Genomic DNA, 21,312 nt, shown 5'->3' with positions numbered 1-21,312 from the left:
TCATTCCAACTCCTCCTCAATTCAATTCCTCATCAATCCAATTCTTCCTATTTTGATTATGGTTACGTAAACGAGCCCATAGTGTTGTAATTTTCGTACGCAATGTGACATAGGAATTCCTCCTCACGGTGCAAACCAATGTTAGAAACGAGTACCTTGAATCGATCAAACAGAAAGAAACACTCACGAAAAGGACAGAGGAAAACAAGTTATGTGCAGATTTTAATTCGTTGATAAGTTAACTACCGTTCTTGTAGACCACACTTTTTCTTTACATTTTTATGCTCTGTTTTTTCTTTTTCATTAAAAGAACGGAAGTATGAAACTTCGTATTACAAGGCTTTATACATAAGAACCACAAGAGTCATAGTCCACCTACAAGATTATATCAGGTATTCAAATAAAACAAATTCAAATTTACATCAGATAAAGGTAAGAGCAGCGAATCATCTTAAACTAACCACCCTTATCAACACTTACAACTCGCTCTTTCAGAAAATTAATTAAGCTATAGCTATTCCATTTTGGTTTTGGGATTGAGATTCTTCTGTGCCGTTCAATCTCGTGTTCAGCTCCTTCAGTTTGTGAATGACATAACGGAGTATGTCAGTTACAATTGTTGTACTTGTACAAAGTCTTTTCAAGGTCGAGTAGGACTTAATCACATTTGTCACAAAGTATATGGCCCAGCATGCCAAAGTAAACCACCCAAAAGTCGGTACTAGGATGATCGTTAGTAGAATCAAGGCAAAAGTTCCACACAAAAGACTCAATCTGTTCATCAATTCATAGAGATCTGAATTGTGGGAAGTTTGCCATATCTTGACAATCGCCAATGTCCCGGCATAAGCAAATAAATCGGCAATTAACATCAAAATAATGACGTAGTCTGTGTCAAATGGAGACGTCTGCAAGGTTGCACATTTAACTTGTAGGAGAACACCTAGCATGGCGAGGAGAAAGAAAATACATTCGTGGAGACCAATATCCTCCTTTGTGCTGCTTGAAAGAAAATTAGATTAGTAAGTGGATGAATTTCATTGAATCCCATCCGTTGCTAATCACTTTGTACTTTATTAATTTACGAGTACTAATTAACAAGTGATCATTTATGAAGGGATTAACCTATAACCTCCAACCTTTTATTGTCATTCCAAATTTGTACATTCCAAACAAGTACCAAACCTATTGAAAATGTCACATCCATTATAAATAATTTTTCAAACATAGATTATATTCAAAAGTCACAACTGGGTATATCATGGTCAACATTAATATTAGTTGTCTCAAAATCTAAATTTCAAACATAGATTATACAATATGGAACCCAATGATCAAACGGGTATTGAATTGAATCCAAAATAGGCCCAAATTGAAATTACATTAGGAAGACAATCTTCTAAGAAATGAGAGAGTTAAGAATTCAGATAGAGTTTTAAGGAGCTTGTTTTTGCTCATGTGATTTTCTCATATGCCAATTCTCGGCTCGTAAAGCTTCAGTTCTTCTTTGTGATCGATGAAGATGGTGGTGGCTATATCATGATAGTCCATATCATTTCAGCAACCTCCATATCATTTCAGCAAAATCTATGACCTTCTTCTCGATGTTGGTGACTTCAGTTGTAGGTGGAGTTGGTGTTTGGGTTTGGAGGTGCTAGCATGATGGAGATGGTGATGATTGTTAGTTGGTGGCCGTGACCTTCTATATATGGTTATAGGTTAAGTTCAGTATTATCTTTTTTCACATTTTTTTATTCTCATTATATATATGTTTTTTTAAGATATTAGAGATAAATTCAAATCTTCTAATTTCACGCATCTTTTAATTACAATAAATCTACTTAATATCTACTAACAAAAAAAAAAAATATACTAACATAAATCGATCTACTCAACATACCACCATAACTCAAATAACAAATATATGAATTTATATTATAGGTAAATTAATGAAAAGGGTTTCAAAATTTTGCATTTTAACCAAAAATCATCTAATAACATAAAATATAAACATGTGTGCCCAGCGCACGTTAAGTTTTATAAACAGTGTAGTATCGTTAATTTTATAAACAGTGAAGTACCGTTATATTTCATAAACTGTTTAGTATTATTAAGTTTCATAAATAGTTTAGTACTGTTAAGTTTCATAAAAAGTATGTATGAGGACGAGCTGGTCCCACACGTCAGTCTTGTTTTAATTTTTTTAAATATTAAAATTATGCTTTTCCCATTAAAATTTAAGTTTTTTTGTCCTTTTTATTAAAGTTTAAGGGTTTTCATTAAAATATAAGTATTTTTCATTTAAATAAAATTATAGCATGGTTTTGGTTAAAATAAATTTAGTGCAAACCCTTTTTCATGAAATAATATATCTACAAGAAAGACACATTAATATGAGATATAAAACCTATAAATGAGATATAAAACCTAACTAAAAGGTACAAAAAATAATATATCTACAAGAAAGGCACATTAATATGTGATACAACTTGATCATAAAAAGAATTTGTCGTATGGATAAATAAATAAAATTAACTTGTGAGATAAGTTGATTATAAAAATAAATAAAAAATTCTATAAATGGGGTCTAGAACAGTAAGAAGGACAAGAAATAACAAAAAAAAGAAAAAGAAAAAAGGAATCATTAAAGAGAAAATTAGGAAGAAAATTAATTTGTATAGTGAATATTATCATTAAAGAGATAATTATTGACAATAACAATCTTAAATTTAAAGAATTTGACTTAATTTGAAAAACTAAACTATTCTTAATATTGGCTAAAAAAATTGGACTTATATATCAAATTTACCTAAATCTTAACAACAAAGATTCCATGCCATGCATGCATGATGCATCCCCAGTCTAATTTCTCCTAGCTATTGATGAATTCCTTTGGCGTTCATGTCATCGCATCCTCACTACCCTCACAGTGATAACTAAAGTCGCTGGCTACTTCTTGTTTACCCAATTAAAATTTTTAAAACTTTCAAAAAAATAAAATAAAAATATGATACCAATGGAGACCTCTTTCCATCTTCTCTCCGTCTAAATACCAATAGCAATCATGGCTCAGTACACAAGTGCCCGACGAAGATGCCATCAACGCGGTCGGCTTTGAAGATGCCGAATAAAAATTTGGTCGAGCCCGCCACCGCAGCTATCTCACTTTGTGTGGGGGACGTTGGAGGGAGGAGAGTACACATAGTGTGGGGAAATATACTAAAACCAATTAAGGAAGTAGAGAAAAGAAAAGCAAAAGAAAATGTACTAACCTAGCTGGGATTCGTGGAGAGCTAACTGAATTTTCGCCGTACATAACTTCTTATGTTAATCCGTAACTCTTTTTTTTATTTTTGTTGTGGGGGGTGGGGAGGGGCACTGAAAGCAGAGGCCAGTCCTGTTTTAATTTGATGAGGAATTTGCACAAACTTTAAAGGGTGTGCGTGGGTGGGAAACTGAAAGCAGAGGCCAGTCCTGTTTTAATTTGACGAGGAATTTGCACAAGGAATTCGCACAAACTTTAAAGGGCGTGTGCGCAACTACCACTTAAATAAATGTTTTTATTGACAAATACCCCCCATCACCTTCATCTTCATCAACCTCTTCCTAGAGTCGTTGTTTCAACTAATGGAACTCGGAAGCACGTGCTGACAAAGATTTTGACTGTTCAATTAATGTGTTACGTGCTATACAAGTCTCCTGATACGTATTATGTCCACATTTTATATTGTAAGCTGATTTTATGATAATACTTCGACTACGTAAGATCAGTACCGATCTAAATAATAAGGGTAAATTACATAAAATTACTTTAATTATTGAGACAGTCACAATTGCATACTCTATCTTTAAAAAATGTCAATGTCATACCTTATCTACGATTTTATTACAATTTCATACCTTCCGTAAGTTGTCTGTCAATTCATCCATTAAATGTTGACGTGGTTTGAGGCGGGACCCACTTTCTATTTGAAAATTAATTAAATATTAACTACATATTAAAAAATAAAATAAAAAATAAAAAATAAAAAAAAACCACCCACACCCAGATCCCCTCACCCCCACCCCCCCCGGAAACTTCCCATCGACTCGTGTCCCCCCTCCACCCACCCACCAAAACTTCCTTCACCACCCCACCAACGCCTCACTTCCTCCATCTTCACCACCCCACTGCTACTTATCTTGAGCCACCGACGCGCCGACCTTGAGCGAACCAGGAAAATCCTTGATGGCGCGCGAAGCCACCTCTCGGATCACTGCCGTCTCCTTTTTCAACCCGGACCCTAACTCCTCGAGATCGCGACGGTAGTTCTGGTTGACAGACTCGGACTTCGTCGCAAATCAGACCTTTGAAGCTCCACGCCCTGGTGCCATAACGCCGTCATTTTGGGCGTCCGGGTGCAAATCGTCGAAAGGAAGGGGGTCGTCGGAGAAGACCGACTTGAAGAAATCCATGGGTGCAAACCGACTTGAAGAAATCCATAGGTGCAGACTGACTTGAAGATTTGGGTGTAGGATCGGAGGAGAGAGGGTTGGGTGAGATGTGGTGGAGAGAAGGTAGGAGGGTGATGGGAAGTTTTCCCGAGGGGGGAGGGGATCTGGGTGTGGGTGGTTTTTTTTTGGTTTTTTGGTTTTTTTTTATATTTAAATCTTTTAATATTTAATTAATTTTTAAATAGAAAGTGGGTCCCGCCTTAAGCCACGTCAACATTGCATCAGACAACTAACGGAATGTATGAAATTTTAATAAATTCATAGATGAGGTCTGACATTGACATTTTTTAAAGATGAGGTATGAAACTGTAACTGGCCCAATAATTGAAGTAGTTTTGTGTAATTTACCCTAATAATAAACAACAAAATGAGTTTGAAAGCTTAAGCCAATCTCTTCCTCGCAATCCGTCCCTTGCATGGCTGTCTTTTCCTTGCATCCCCCGTCTTTTTCAAGGCCATCTTTGCCTACGCAAAATCCACAAAGAGATGCTCTTTTGGACAAACTATCTTTGGATTTCTATGTGGAATTTGCCAACGAATTAGGTGATGCTCAAACTATAACGTTACAACTTTCCTAGTAAATATGGATGAATGACAATCGATTATTAAAAAAAAGTCAAAACTATCAGAATTCATGGGGACAATTCTATATGATATGAACTGAAATGCTTTATGAATCATAATATGGATTGTGTGTATCTTTATATGGGTTTATCTTAATTTGCTCTAATATTATTTTTATTTAAAGTTGTGTAAGTTCTAAAGAGAGCTGATCACTTGATCATCTTTAGTTTGGAGACTTGAGGATATAAGAGGTTGGAATTAACTAAGGTTGTAAGTTGATAAGGAATTTATATAATAGGGGTTTCAGCTAAAACAGTCATGATAGTTTGGAACACTTATAATGGATGTGAATGCTAGGCTTTCTCCGTGATAAGGTTAGATTGATTAAGCTTGAGTCCTTATCAATCATCGTCGTATGCAGTATAAAACACGGGATCCCTGTGCTCTCTCAATCACGCATACAAACGAATACTCAGATCCCATTCACTGAGTAATTACATCCAGTTGAGGAAAGTTGCAGAAGATCCCTAGTTTCCAAGAGATGTCTTCTTCAGGTTAGTGGTTACTTTTGGTGTTGTAATCAATCTATTCCACCGACTATATTTATTTTGATCTTACAAGTTGTCCCTCAATAAAGATGTCACCTGATACGTAAAATACCCTTTTACACATCCTCGGTTTTACATCTTTGCACAATAGTTGTCTTTATTGATACTTCGAAAATTTAATTGTGCACTCCAAACTTTACCTATTTTGAAAGAAAAATACTTTTACGAGGAGTGCACGATTAAATTTTTTGAGTGCTAATCATAGTTTCAATACTAAAATTATTTTAAATATTAACTTATTTTTTATTCTTTATATAATTTTTTTTTGTCAAACGATAAATTTTTTAAAATTAGATGTTAGATTAGTCACCGATAAAGTTCGAACTCACATTATGCATTTTTGGTGATTAACTGATCACCAGTCACCTCATTCTTTGACAAAGAAGCAAGACAGGGAAGTACATCTCCTTGAGGACCTTTTCATGGCCGTTTTGACAATGATACCCCGAGAATAGAATATGGAAGAGCGGATAGCAAAGGGCAGTTAAGTATTAATTTATTCTTTACTTTTAATAGCAAAATTAAAGGTAAATAATTGTGGATTCTTGATGATTAAAAAGTGCTGCAACCGCATCCTTGTTAAACCGTAGTAGAACTCACTTGAGGAGGCTCATCAGTTTGTTCTTCGGGTTTTGTTGTGAAGTGTACGATGATTATGTTCGGATAGTTTTTTAATTTGTCAAATGTATGAACAACTGATGTAATTATACTTTTATACAACGTTTTAAGATATTAGCAAGTGTACTCCGATACAACATTCGCAAAGCAAATGACCCAAAATAAGAGGGTGACTAGCCCCCTAAGGCCCTAAACCCGAAACAAGGACCAGTTCTAAAATCAAGACAAGAGTTCAACAAGGAGGCTAATCTTGTTCATGATTGACTCAGCCAAATCCGAATTAGGGGGAGCTTGGACTTATAAATTAATAGGTTTTAAAGTGTGGAGAAATATACTAAAACCTAAAAATTGGAAGGAAATGCATTGCATGATAGATATAACTTATTTAAGTTAATTATATAGCGAGCTGGCAAACATTGTGAGTGTAGAAAATATGTAGTAATTAATGAAAGAAGTTTAAACACACCATAATCATTTATATATAATGAATTAGTACAATATTTTACACTTTATACATTGCATGGTAAGATACATGAGTGACTTAGCAAGGTCTAAAATATTGATGATATCGGAAATATCGGTAGTCCAAAAAAATATCGGTAGTCCAAAAACACGGAAATTTCGATGGAAATATCGGGATATTATGGATATTTTAGACCATGCTCACGAGTAGTGTTCAAAATTTCTTCACTGTATATGGAAATTTCTGAAAAAATTAAAGAAAGATATGGAAGTGGAGATGAAGTTTAAACTTCATCTCATATTGAAGAAATTTTAAATTTAGGGTAAAATTAATATATGTCGTTGATATTTTTAACACATTTGTTAAATATATGATAAACTTTTATATTTCGTCCAAACCAATATTTAACAACCCCTAATGCCCTAATGTTTCATTTTAAATTTTTATCATTTCCATCGAAAGTAACTAATATAGATATTCAATATATTCGTCGATATTAAATTTTTAGTTGTTAAAAATACCAAGGTTCTAAAAAACGCTAGGCGCTAGTCGGGCGGCAGGTTGGCGCCTAGCGCCTAGGCGGCTAGGCGGGATCTAGGCGGGCGCCTAGGCGGCCTAGGCGGATTTAGGTAAATTTCTTGTATATCTTGTAAATAAGTACATATTGACACTTACAAAAAATTATACTTGTATAAAATCCATGTATAGATAATAAAAGAATGATAAAATGAAAAAAAAAATTATCCAACAAGTCCAAAATTTAAAAACATATTAAGCATATATGCCATATAACTTGAGACATTTTGAATGATTATATCTAATTTTAAAAAAATAAAAGTAAAAATCCCACGTAGTGCGTTGGGTGGTTCATAATAAAGAGAAAATTATGAAGAGGTGCATGTATATAACATATGAAAAAACACATTGAATAATACATTATTTTTAATAAAGAATACATATGCATGTATGTATGTAAAATTTTAGACTTTCTAAATGAGTTTTGTATCATTTTAGAAAAGCCCATATTGATGGGCCTTTATTCTCATTAATAAAAGTGAAGAAGGTCGGCCTTTTCATTGTTGTGTTAATATATTATAACTTCACCGACTCACTTGCTTTAAAGAAAAACCTAATAGCTAAACTGCTAAAGCCTAAAGTAACCAACTGCTTTAAACTTCAAACCCTAACCAAAGTCGCCGCACCCATCTCTGCAATTGCAGTCTTATCGTCTACAACTTGCCGCCGTCACCCTTCTCTGCAAGACTGCTACTGCAAGCTTCTCACCTACAAAGATCGCTCTCTCTCTCTCTCTCTCTCTCTCTCGTAGACCATGTCGAGGCTCATTTCAAGCAAACCGAGAGGGAAACGGCAAGGCTCGGGGAGACAAAGTGGTTGTGTGTTGTGACAGTACGTTTTTTCCCAGACCGCCCAGCGTCCACCGAAGCCGCCTAGCCCACTTAGGCGGCCGCCTTATGCCGTCTAATATCTTTGCCGATTTCATAAGCGATTTCGAGTTAATCGCGGCGGAGCACCCATACCGTTTTTTAGAACACTGAAAAATACAGAAGGGCCCTTTACCACAATGAAAAAAATGTGTTGTGTCATTGTATGATAGCGTGAGTTCAAATCACGTCAATAGCTAATCTGATATTTAACTTACTAATATTATTGCTCAACTCATAAAAAAACAAAAATTTACAAAAATTAACTAGAGTTGAGTCGGAGGACCCATAACGGCGTAGAAAGTGTGGTAATTCCGGTGAATATACATCACAGTTAACGTGGGTTATGACACGTCTATTCAACTTGGCAACGTGCGCTTTATTTTATTATTTTATTGTACAAAAGATAGCCCTGGCGAAAACAAATTCTAAGTCTGTCATCCTAACGGCAGAACTTCCTTGTGATATTATGCATTACTATATAGTGCTCACTGATTTATCCAACGGCAGAACTCTAAGTCTGTCATCCTAACGGCAGAACTTCCTTGTGATATTATGCGTTACTATATAGTGCTCACTGATTTATATATAGGAATAACTACCGTATAAAATAAATCTTCAATGGATTGAAAAGTGAGTCCCTAAGGAACTCGCCGGACACTAAGTGTATGTACCCACATATAGGGACTCTATGAGGACTGAAATGGTGGACTAAGGTCAATTTAAGTGGAAAACCAGGCGTGAATCTCAATCACATGACCTTATCTTTTTTTCTTTTCTTTTCAACCATTTAAAATGGAGAGTTTAGATTTATTCTTGCTTTTCAGATTTTTTTTTACCATTGAAAGATCAACGGTTCCAATTAAATAACCGTTTCAATTTAGATTACTCTCTCATATTGCATCACATCTATTAAAAAATTATTAAATAAATTTGGCAACTGCTATCAAATTTGACTGCAGAAGGCTTTGCCTTCAATTGCCTCAATGCCACATAGAAACTGAAGGCTCAGTTGAAGAGAGTTTGCTGCCAATTTTTTACTGTTGTCTATGTGACAATTTTGACATCTCATTTGAAGATGTTCTTCTCTGTATTGTGGTTTCATATGCCATCCTTTAAAGTTTCATTTCAAATTTCAAAGTTGTTAGCAAATTTCCATCATTTTCTTCAAAAGCATTCATCGATATTTTCACGAATTTACATATCGGTATTTCTACCAATATTGATATTTTAAACATTATCCCAAAGTAAAGTTCTTGCTTCTAATAGTAAAGATTTATTTAAGATTTTCCAAACTTGACTTCTGTCTTTCTAATATTGATATTTTAAATACTATATTTCCAAACTTGACTTCTGTCTTTCTAATATTAGAGATTAGAGATTGTACATCACTCAATTTATGTATTGTTTGCAATTTACATTGTTAATTAATTTTATGTTAAACTGGTAATTTTATGGAATTTTGGTTGACAATAAGTATTTTATTAATTAGTAGAGATTATTACCAAACTAATAGTTAAACAGCAAAATGAGTTATAAAGTTTAAACTCTTCCTATTCTATTATCCCCTCTTTCACGGCTATCTTGTCGTTGCCTACAACGAAGTCAACAAACAACTACCCATTTGGGCAATTTTTATTTTTGGATTTCTTCAACATACAAGCTTCAACAAAAGAAAATTCAAAGAACTTAGCGAAGAAGGCTTTGGTGTATTTAACACAATACGTTGAAATGAAGGAAAGCTTATTTATTGATATCCCCGATAAGCTACGAATATGTACATATACATGAGTCAAAATAAACAAACAAGAGGGAGCCTTCACAAAGGTTGCTTAGGAGAAGTCTCAGCAGTCGGTAGAGCCCCAGAAAGAGAAGGCACCGGAGGGGGATCATTCGGAGCCTCAGTACTGGACAGAACCCTAGAAGGAGGAGGCATCAGAGGTTGATTATTTGGAGCTTTATTACGCGGTACAGCCCCAGAAGATGAAGGCAATAAATGCCTTTGGAACAAACCCACAAATCTCTGATGATCAAGTAAAACCTGACCATCAGTTTCCTTCATCTGGTCAAGCTTCCTCTTCATGTTTGTAGCATAGTCATGTGCGAGCCGGTGCAACTGTTTATTCTCATGCTTGAGCCCTCTAATCTCCTGTTTGAGACTCATCACTTCAGCCGCCAATGATTCAACTTGGCAGGTTCGAGCAAATAGGCGTTGGGCCATATTAGACACAGAACCTGCACACTGAACACTGAGAGCCAGCGAATCCTTAACAGCTAACTCATCAGACCGTTTGGAAAGTAGTCTGTTATCTTTGGGAGTGAGAAGGTTCCTGGCCACCATCGCAGCGGTCATATCATTCTTCATCATGGAATCCCCAACGGTAAAAGGACCAGTAGGGGAGACGAAGGATGGGCGCCATATGTTGTCTGGAGAAGGCGGGGCTGCCTCTTCAACAAGGTTCAAGTCAAAACGACGGTCGGAGGGGCCAGACATTTTCAAAGGTGTTGAAGAGAGAAGAGGTCGGACAAATCAAGATCTTAGAAGTGCAAGAATGGAGCTTCTACTGGTGGAGATTCAAGTGTGTTGTGGAACTTAATGCCAGCCCCTATAAAAATCTGCACTCGACGGAGCTTCAGAAATCGAAGAGGCGCCTGCTCAGAAATCGAAGAGGCGTTTGCTTTCTCAAAAGCTGGGCTGCTTAGAGACCACGAGGGTTGATCTCAGAAATCGAAAAGTCGTTTGCTTTCTCAAAAGATGGGCTGCTTAAAGACCACGAAGGCCGATCTCAGAAATCGAAGAGGCGCTTGCTTTCTAAAAAACTGGGCTCCTCAGAGACCACGAGGGCCGATCTCAGAAATCGAAGAGGCACCTACTTTTCTAGCCTTGTCAGCACATGTCACACGCACACTCAGCTTTGCGAAAATTATGGGCATTCTGTCAAAGACTTCTGGTGAAGTAGAAAACACATGAATCTTACTGTTCAATCACCCACTTCCCACACGCAACAATAGCTCATGGGTACCACAGATAACTTTGCCAAAGTTCTCTGCCAAAGTTGAGCACGTGAAGCTTGCAGCTCCCACTACATCGCTCTGACCAAGAAGGGTAAAAGAATAACAAAGAAACAGCACTAACAAAGTTTAGACCCATAAATTTTGAAGGTCTAGCTACCATATTATTACCCACAAGGGTAAAGGAACAGTACCACTGCTGGATAATTGGAAAGTCCCTGTGTGTCAACCTCTGTGCTTCGTGGCAAGGTAGACTAGCAAACATGCCCAAACATGCCCAACCTTTACTCACATTCGAGAAAACACTCCCAATAAGATAGCTTGCTCCAAAATCGAAGAGGCACCGTCCTCCGAATCTCGAGAGCCAGACTCCCAACATGACTACTTTCTCAAAAATCGAAGAGAGGGTAAAGGAACAGTACCATTGCTGGATAATTGGAAAGTCCCTGTGTGTCAACATCTGTGCTTCGTGGCAAGGTAGACTAGCAAACATGCCCAACCTTTACTCACATTTCGAGAAAACACTTCCAACAAGATTGCTTGCTCCAAAATCGAAGAGGCACCGTCCTCCGAATCTCGAGAGCCAGACTCCCAACATGATTACTTTCTCAAAAATCGAAAAGACATCGCTCCCCGAATCTCGAGAGCCAGACCCCCAGCATGATTGCTTTCTTAAAAATCGAAGAGGCATCGTTCTCCGAATCAATCGAAGAGACGCTCGCTTTCTCAAAAGCTGGGCTGCTCAGATACCACGAGGGCCGATCTCAGAAATCGAAGATGCACCTACTTTTCTAGCCTTGTCAGCACCTGTCACACGCACACTCAGCTTTGCGGAAATTATGGGCATTCTATCGAAGACTTCTGGTGAAGTAGAAAGCACATGAATCTTACTGTTCAATCACCCACTTCCCACACGCAACAATAGCTCATGGGTACCACAAATAACTTTGCCAAAGTTCTCTGCCAAAGTTGAGCACGTGAAGCTTGCAGCTCCCACTACATCGCTCTGACCAAGAAAGGTAAAAGAATAGCAAAGAAACAGCACTAACAAAGTTTAGACACATAAATTTTGAAAGTCTAGCTACCATATTATTACCCACAAGGGTAAAGGAACAGTACCACTGCTGGATAATTGGAAAGTCCCTGTGTGTCAACCTCTGTGCTTCGTGGCAAGGTAGACTAGCAAACATGCCCAACCTTTACTCACATTCAAGAAAACACTCCCAACAAGATTGCTTGCTCCAAAATCGAAGAGGCACCGTCCTCCGAATCTCGAGAGCCAGACTCCCAACATGACTACTTTCTCAAAATCGAAGAGACGGTAAAGGAACAATACCATTGCTGGATAATTGGAAAGTCCCTGTGTGTCAACCTCTGTGCTTCGTGGCAAGGTAGACTAGCAAACATGCCCAACCTTTACTCACATTCGAGAAAACACTTTTGTTTGCTCCAAAATCGAAGAGGCACCGCCCTCCGAATCTCGAGAGCCAGACTCCCAACATGATTACTTTCTCAAAAATCAAAGAGACACTGCTCTCCGAATCTCGAGAGCCAGACCCCCAGCATGATTGCTTTCTCAAAAATCGAAGAGGCATCATTCTCCGAATCTCGAGAGCCAGATATCACAGACCATTTTTTCAAAGTGCTCTGACAGAGTTAAAACATGTGAAGCTGACAGCTCCCACTACCGTGCTAGGACCAAGCAAGGTAAAGGAATAACATTACTACTTGTTGTTAGGGAGACTCCTACATATGTCGACCTTCATCCCCAACGTACAGGCAGACCTGCAAAAATGCTCAACCCTTCCTCATATCTAAGAGGGCACTCCCAACGAAGCCTTTCGAAATATTCAGCTTTTTTCCCCCCGATAATACATCTGCAAACAAGCTATACTAGAGCAAGAATATCTCATATCATCAGGGTTAAAAGCAAGAGTATCCCATATCATGCTTTGTCCCTGTCTTTTCCTTTGGCCTTGTTCTTACATGCAAGACAAGGAGAAAGAGAGCAATCAGTCAGCACTTGGAATCAAGCTTCCAGCCAGGAACTGACTGCCTGGAACCCCTTACCTGATTACTTACCTGGCATTGCTCTCGAGTACTCATCTTCAACATCTTATGCTTCCAGGGAAGATACCGCATCTGCTTGAGGAACAGATAGGGCAAGTGCGAAGGATACAAGGAAGCATGTGGAGACAAGCGTAACAGCACACGTGCCGATACATCAATTACTCTGTCAAAAGCAAAAGTATCTCATATCAACAGGGTCGAACATACTCTAGATTTGATGGACTTGTTTTGACCCTCAAATTCTTCAGTCGGCCTTATACTCTGGAGGACACCAGAAAACCCTCCAGCTCAGTTCAAGAATAAGCCTGTGGAAAGTTACTTCTTCAAAAGCAAAAGTATCTCATATCATCTCTTTTCATTTTTCTTCTCTTTATCCTTCATGCTGCTACAAGATGGGGATAAGGTGAACACTCAGCCGGAGCTCTGATTGCTTACCTTGTCTGTCACCTCTTTCAGCAGATCCCCTAGCTCGGCGACTTGGGGGACTCCTACTACATGGTTTGTATCGCGCTTGACCAAGCCTGAAACTACAAGTAAGCTTCAAGTGAAATTGATACATTACCTTGTGCATCTCCACCAGTTAAAGATACCACCCCTGGATGGAGGAAGAGTACTTCCAGAGAAGATGTCACATCTACCTATGAGACAGATAAGGCAAGTCAAGACGATACCACACTCCGATACTTAGAAGTTTTGTGATTACGAGATCATTCTTCCATAATATTTCCTAATGTCATTTGTACTAAATCATTCACTTGTACTCACTAAAGGAGAGCTTGAACCTATGTACTTGTGTAAACCCTTCACAATTAATGAGAACTCATCTATTCTGTGGACGTAGCCAATCTGGGTAAACCACGTACATCTTGTGTTTGCTTTCTTATCTCTATCCATTTATATACTTATCCACACTAATGACCGGAGCAATTTAGAGAAGATCACAAAAAGCGACCGTTTTCGCTACCTAGGACCTATCTTGCAAGAGAACGGAGAATTAGATGGAGATCTCAACCATAAAATACGAGCTGGATGGATGAAGTGTAAGAGTGCATCCGGCGTGTTGTGTGACCGTCGTAGGCCACTGAAGCTCAAGGGAAAATTTTATAGGACGGCAATAAGGCCAGCGATGTTGTATGGCACAGAATGTTGGGCGGTGAAGCATCAACACGTACACAAAATGGGTGTAGCGGAGATGAGGATGCTTCGTGGGATGTGTGGGCACACGAGAAAGGATAAGATTGGGAATGAGGATATCCGAGGTAAAGTAGGAGTAGCCGAAATTGAAGGAAATATGAGAGAAAATCGGTTCCGGTGATTTGGACATGTGCAAAGAAGGCCTACTAACGCTCCGGTTCGAAGATGTGACTACGGGACAGAGGTTCAGGGCCGAAGGGGTAGAGGAAGACCTAGGAAAACTTTGGAAGAGACTCTAAGAAAAGACTTAGAGTACTTGGATCTAACGGAGGACATGACACAAAACCGAGCGCAATGGCGTTCTAGGATTCATATAGCCGACCCCACTTAGTGGGAAAAGGTTTTGTTGTTGTTGTTGTTGTTGTTGTTGATTTCTCGTAATGCATTTCAAAGTTTCTGAGAGTTTTGAGAAAGACATTTTTGGATTTCTCGTAATGTATTTCAAAGTCAACAAACAACTACCCATCTGGGCAATTTTTATTTTTATTTTTGTGATGGAGAGGGGATGAGTCTCGTAATGTATTTCAAAGTTTCTGAGAGTTTTGAGAAAGACATCTCTCCTCAGTTCCAGGACAGCATCAAGGTAACTTCATTTCGATGAACTCTTGCGAGATAAACTTGTACTTAACATTTGGATTATCTATTGGTATACTCAGGTTATTGATCTCTGTGAATAATGTTTCAGAAATTAGTTGACGATGAAACGGAAAAGGTTAAAGGATTTGCCGTGCATCCCATATGCAAGGATCATCGTGTTCCATGATGTCAGACACCGTTCAACTGCATGCTCAAATAGATTAGCTGCCATATTTATCGTTGTTCATATCAGCTCGATATAAGTGACAGTGGACTTCCTTTGCAAAACTCAGACTTCCAAGCTGACAAATTGCCTGAAGCAAAGTTACCAGAGTAACTAAATCAGTTGTGCTTTGCCCATTTGCATTGACCGAAACAATGTTAAGGCTTCATCAGCATGGCCGTGGTAAACATAACCCATCATCACTGAAGTCCATGAGACCAAATCCCGAAATCTTACCTTATTAAAGTTTTGCCTCGCATGGTCTAAACAACCACATTTTGCGTACATGTAGATAATTTGATTCATAGCTTCAGTATCAAGTCAAGGCCATGTCTTAATACACGTCCGCGGATACACCTGCCTTTTCTTATGTCTTTCAGCTCAGAAGTAGCAGAAATTAAACTCAACAAGGAACCTAGGTTTGGTTTAATACCTTCTCCAACCATTTCAACAAAGGTGTCCACAGCTTCGCTAGCATAATTATTCTGGAGATAGCCCGTCATCATCACATCATAAGATACAGCATCCTTTTTCTCCATTCTATCAAATAGTTCCCTGGACTGGATCAACATGTTTGATTTGGAGTATAGATCGACCGGAGTGGTGGCTGTCAATAGATCGAGCTGAATACCAGCTCGAATAATGTAATCGTGGATACTCTTTCCTGGACACAAATAATTCAAGCAAGCACAAGACAGAATGCCATTGGACAAAGTTATCAAATCCGGGACAAAATTTTCTTCCATCACTTGACAGAAAAGGCGGAAAGCCTCCAAGGGTTGCTCCATTTTAAAATAACCAGCAATCATCACATTCCAAGGACCAATAATTTTTCTATCCATTTCGCCAAAAATGCAGGTTGCCATTCTAGGGGATCCACATTTGTTATACATGTCCACAAGACTTGTTTCGAATACTTCATCCAAACCACCAATTCCTCTTCTAATAGCATAGCCATGGACCGAACGTCCTTCTTTCAGTGTCTCTAACTGCGACGCTGCTTGAAGTAAGCTAACAAGAGTGACCCGATTTGGATGCATTCCTTGCCTCTGCATACGGCGAGCAAACCCAAAAGCCTTGCAAGCACGTTGATCGCCACTCTGAGCATAACCAGTAATAATCGAAGTGTAGACAACAATATCTCTCTCAGTAATTTCATCGAACACTTTAGCTGCATCATCAACAAACCCACATCTAGAATACAACCCGATAAGAGACGAACCCACAAATCCATTTGAACAAAACCCAGACTTCAAAGCATCCCCATGAATCCCTCGTCCAAATCCCAAATCCCCCAACTCGATACAACTTTACAAAGCAAACGTAAGAGCAACTCCACCCTTGGAGCCATCTCCCAAACAATCCATTATTCAATCCACTATGTAAACAGTAACTGTTTTTTACACTTTCACCGTTGCACTTGAGTAGCCCTGACAATAGGTTATAAAATATTATTAAATTTTTTTTTACAAAATAATACTAAATAAATTTATTTGTAATTTTGGATAAGATATTTTAAATCGTTCTCGTTGCGCCACGTGTCATTTACCCAAAACGACTATTATTGGTCATAGATTTCGATAAGATTTTTATCTAATATCATCGTGCCACGTGTCGTTATCTTTTCAGAATCTTTGAAGATAGATTTCGATCAGATTTTAAATCGTTCTCATTGCCACGTGTCATTATCCGAAAAGATAATTATTGGTGATGGATTTCGATTAGATTTTTATCCAATGCCGTCGTGCCACGTGTCGTTATCTTTTCAGAATCGTTTAGGATATATTTCGATCAAATGTTTAACGAATGACGGCATGTCACGTGACACTATCTACAACCTAATCAATTCAGAATCCTCCATATAATCCATCATCCATCCTTTTAAATCTCACACCAATTTTCTCAATATCTCTATCATTATTCATAATTTCTGCTTCCTTCTTCACCAAATCAAAATCTGTATCATTATTCGTAGGTTCTACTTACAGTGATTGAAAGTAGTTGAGAACATATGAAATTGTGGTGTAAGGTAGATGATAATGAGAAGATATTTATAGAAAAGTAGAAACATTTTTTTTTAATTTTCATATATTTTTTCCGGATTTTTTACAATTTAAAAAAAAATATTCAAATAATTAATCTCTGCCGTTAGATTTAAAAAAAAATTAAATTCCAACACTTCAGATTATGCCACGTGTCACAACGGTAACTTTTCTTAATTTTAAAACTATTTTTTCTTTTTTTTTTTAATTGATAAAGCAGATTAATATCAACCGTTGATCTCAGATCGAACAGTTGATATTAAATTAGTTTTTTTTTATTACCGTTTCAAATCGGACGGCTCATATTAAAGAGCCGTTGAGATCGAACGGAATGTGTCTTCCCAACGGTCACCTGCATTTCCTGGCACGCGGGCCCTGTGCCCTGTAAACTTGTCGGCTGACGCGGCCCCACTCGCGAGTGAGGGGCAAGTGCCTGACACAATACAACAACAACAACAACAACAACAACAAAGCCTTTTCCCACTAAGTGGGGTCGGCTATATGAATCCTAGAACGCCATTGCGCTCGGTTTTGTGTCATGTCCTCCGTTAGAACCAAGTACTCTAAGTCTTTTCTTAGAGTCTCTTCCAAAGTTTTCCTAGGTCTTCCTCTACCCCTTTGGCCCTGAACCTCTGTCCCGTAGTCACATCTTCGAACCGGAGCGTCAGTAGGCCTTCTTTGCACATGTCCAAATCACCGGAACCGATTTTCTCTCATCTTTCCTTCAATTTCGGCCACTCCTACTTTACCTCGAATATCCTCATTTCCAATCTTATCATTTCTTGTGTGCCCACACATCCCACGAAGCATCCTCGTCTCCGCCACACCCATTTTGTGTACGTGTTGATGCTTCACCGCCCAACATTCTGTGCCATACAACATCGCTGGCCTTATTGCCGTCCTATAAAATTTTCCCTTGAGCTTCAGTGGCCTACGACGGTCACACAACCCGCCGGATGCACTCTTACACTTCATCTATCCAACTTCTATTCTATGGTTGAGATCTCTCTCTAATTCTCCGTTCTCTTGCACGATATATCCTAGATTGCTCCGATCATTAGTGTGGATAAGTATATAAATGGATATAGATAGGAAAGCAAACACAAGATGTACGTGGTTCACCCAGATTGGCTACGTCCACGGAATAGAGGAGTTCTCATTAATTGTGAAGGGTTTACACAAGTACATAGGTTCAAGCTTTCCTTTAGTGAGTACAGGTGAATGATTTAGTACAAATGACATTAGGAAATATTGTGGGAGAATGATCTCGTAATCACAAAACTTCTAAGTATCGGAATGTGGTATCGTCTTGACTTGCCTTATCTGTCTCATAGGTAGATGTGACATCTTCTCTGGAAGTACTCTTCCTCCATCCAGGGGTGGTATCTTGAACTGGTGGAGATGCACAAGGTAATGTATCAATTTCACTTGAAGCTTACTTGTAGTTTCAGGCTTGGTCAAGCGCGATACAAACCATGTAGTAGGAGTCCCTCAAGTTGCCGAGCTAGGGGATTTGCTGAAAGAGGTGACAGACAAGGTAAGCAATCAGAGCTCCGGCTGATTGTTCACATTCTCCCTATCTTGCAGGCAGCATGAAGGATAAAGAGAAGAAAAATGAGAAGAGATGATATGGGATACTTTTGCTTTTGAAGAAGTAACTTTCCACAGGCTTATTCTTGAACTGAGCTGGAGGGTTTTCTGGTTTCCTCCAGAGTATAAGGCCGACTGAAGAATTTGAGGGTCAAAACAAGTCCATCAAATCTAGAGTACGTTCGACCCTACTGATATGGGATACTTTTGCTTTGACAGAGTAATGGATGTATCGGCACGTGTGCTGTTACGCTTGTCTCCACATGCTTCCTTGTATCCTTCTCACTTGCCCTATCTGTTCCTCAGGCAGATGCGGTATCTTCCCTGGAAGCATAAGATGTTGAAGATGAGTACTCGAGAGCAATGCCAGGTAAGTAAGTTCCAGGCAGTCAGTTCCTGGCTGGAAGCTTGATTCCAAGTGCTGACTGATTGCTCTCTTTCTCCTTGTCTTGCAGGTAAGAACAAGGCCAAAGGAAAAGACAGGGAAAAAGCATGATATGGGATACTCTTTCTTTTAACCCTGATGATATGAGATATTCTTGCTCTAGTATAACTTGTTTGCAGAGGTATTATCGGGGGGAAAGAAAGCTGAATATTTTGAAAGGCTTCGTTGAGAGTGCCCTCTCATATATGAGGAAGGGTTGAGCATTTTTGCAGGTCTGTCTGTCCGTTGGGGATGGATGTTGACATATATAGGAGTCTCCTTAACAACAAGTAGTAATGCTATTCCTTTACCCTGTCAGAGCACTTTGAAAAAGTGGTCTGTGGTATGTGGAAAGCTGATGTTGCGTGTGAAGATTACAGACAGCTTTATCCAAGGAGATCCGGCTCTTGTAGTTGGGAAAGTGTTGCCTCTTCGGTTTTCGAACAAGCAATCCTATCAGGGATCTGGCTCTCGAGATTCGGAGAACGATGTCTCTTCGATTTTTGAGAAAGCAATCATGCTGGGGGTCTGGCTCTCGAGATTCGGAGAGCGGTGTCTCTTCGATTTTTGAGAAAGTAATCATGTTGGGAGTCTGGCTCTCGAGATTCGGAGGGCGGTGCCTCTTCAATTTTGGAGCAAGCAATCTTGTTGGGAGTGTTTTCTCGAATGTGAGTAAAGGTTGGGCATGTTTGCTAGTCTACCTTGCCACGAAGCACAGAGGTTGACACACAGGGACTTTCCAATTATCCAGCAATGGTACTGTTCCTTTACCCTCTCTTCGATTTTTGAGAAAGTAGTCATGTTGGGAGTCTGGCTCTCGAGATTCGGAGGACGGTGCCTCTTCGATTTTGGAGCAAGCAATCTTGTTGGGAGTGTTTTCTCGAATGTGAGTAAAGGTTGGGCATGTTTGGTAGTCTACCTTGCCACGAAGCACAGAGGTTGACACACAGGGACTTTCCAATTATCCAGCAGTGATACTGTTCCTTTACCCTTGTGGGTAATAATATGGGGTAGCTAGACCTTCAAAATTTATGTGTCTAAACTTTGTTAGTGCTGTTTTTTTGCTATTCTTTTACCCGTCTTGGTCAGAGCGATGTAGTGGAAGCTGCAAGCTTCACGTGCTCAACTTTGGCAGAGAACTTTGGCAAAGTTATCTGTGATACACATGAGCTACTATTGCGTGTGGGAAGTGGGTGATTGAACAGTAAGACTCATGTGCTTTCTACTTCACCAGAAGTCTTCGACAGAATGCCCATAATTTCCGCAAAGCTGAGTGTGCGTGTGACAGGTGCTGCCAAGGCTGGAAAAGTAGGTGCCTCTTCGATTTCTGAGATCGGCCCTCGTGGTCTCTGAGCAGCCCAACTTTTGAGAAAGCAAGCGCCTCTTCGATTTCTGAGATCGGCCTTCGTGGTCTTTGAGCAGCCCAACTTTTGAGAAAGCAGACGCCTCTTCGATTTCTGAGAAAGCAGACGCCTCTTCGATTTCTGAGATCGACCCTCGTGGTCTCTGAGCAGCCCAGCTTTTGAGAAAGCAAACGCCTCTTCGATTTCTGAGCAGGCGCCTCTTCGATTTCTGAAGCTCCGTCGAGTGCAGATTTTTATAGGGGCTGGCATTAAGTTCCAAAGCACACTTGAATCTCCACCAGTAGAAGCTCCATTCTTACACTTCTAAGATCTTGATTTGTTCGACCTCTTCTCTCTTCAACACCTTTGAAAATGTCTGGCCCCTCCGACCGTCGTTTTGACTTGAACCTTGTTGAAGAGGCAGCCCCGCCTTCTCCAGACAACATATGGCGCCCATCCTTCGTCTCCCCTACTGGTCCTCTTACCGTTGGGGATTCCGTTATGAAGAATGATATGACCGCTGCGGTGGTGGCCAGGAACCTTCTCACTCCCAAAGATAACAGACTACTTTCCAAACGATCTGATGAGTTAGCTGTTAAGGATTCTCTGGCTCTCAGTGTTCAGTGTGCAGGTTCTGTGTCTAATATGG

At 39.2% G+C, this 21,312-nt stretch overlaps 2 protein-coding genes across 4 annotated transcripts in view; both read right to left on the bottom strand.

Moving 5' to 3' along the window:
* The window catches only part of LOC126582181 (uncharacterized), a 98,866-nt gene extending 85,444 nt beyond the window's left edge, over window positions 1-13,422 (bottom strand). The window contains exons 1-2 of one of the 3 annotated variants that reach the window (XM_050246210.1): window positions 12,616-12,642; window positions 11,484-11,701 (exon numbers count right to left, since the gene is read on the bottom strand). The gene's annotated coding sequence lies outside the window, so the exon portion shown is untranslated. Of the gene's footprint in view, window positions 1-11,483; window positions 11,702-12,398; window positions 12,499-12,615; window positions 12,643-13,283 lie in introns of those variants that run through there. The other 2 variants (XM_050246212.1, XM_050246213.1) reach the window with 2 other exon arrangements.
* A 2,144-nt stretch (window positions 13,423-15,566) lies between these two features.
* Window positions 15,567-16,631, bottom strand: LOC126582546 (putative pentatricopeptide repeat-containing protein At3g25060, mitochondrial). The gene is made up of 2 exons (XM_050246685.1): window positions 16,579-16,631; window positions 15,567-16,458 (listed from the first exon to the last, which is right to left on the bottom strand). The coding sequence occupies exons 1-2, from the start codon at window positions 16,629-16,631 to the stop codon at window positions 15,567-15,569; spliced, it is 945 nt and encodes a 314-aa protein (XP_050102642.1).
* Window positions 16,632-21,312: the final 4,681 nt, after the last annotated feature.

This window comes from Malus sylvestris, chromosome 9, assembly GCF_916048215.2.
Source record: "Malus sylvestris chromosome 9, drMalSylv7.2, whole genome shotgun sequence".
In the NCBI taxonomy this organism is placed as follows: domain Eukaryota; kingdom Viridiplantae; phylum Streptophyta; class Magnoliopsida; order Rosales; family Rosaceae; genus Malus; species Malus sylvestris.
Note: the sequence above shows the minus strand (reverse complement) of the source record. Positions and strands in the feature narration are given on the sequence as shown.

Bases quoted from the DNA above. Each gene is read 5' to 3' on its own strand.
- LOC126582546 (XM_050246685.1), bottom strand. From the start codon at position 16,631: ATGGATTGTTTGGGAGATGGCTCCAAGGGTGGAGTTGCTCTTACGTTT. The intron at 16,459-16,578 runs GTAAAGTTGTAT...GTTGTATTCTAG, and splicing joins GTTGCTCTTACGTTTGCTTT to ATGTGGGTTTGTTGATGATG.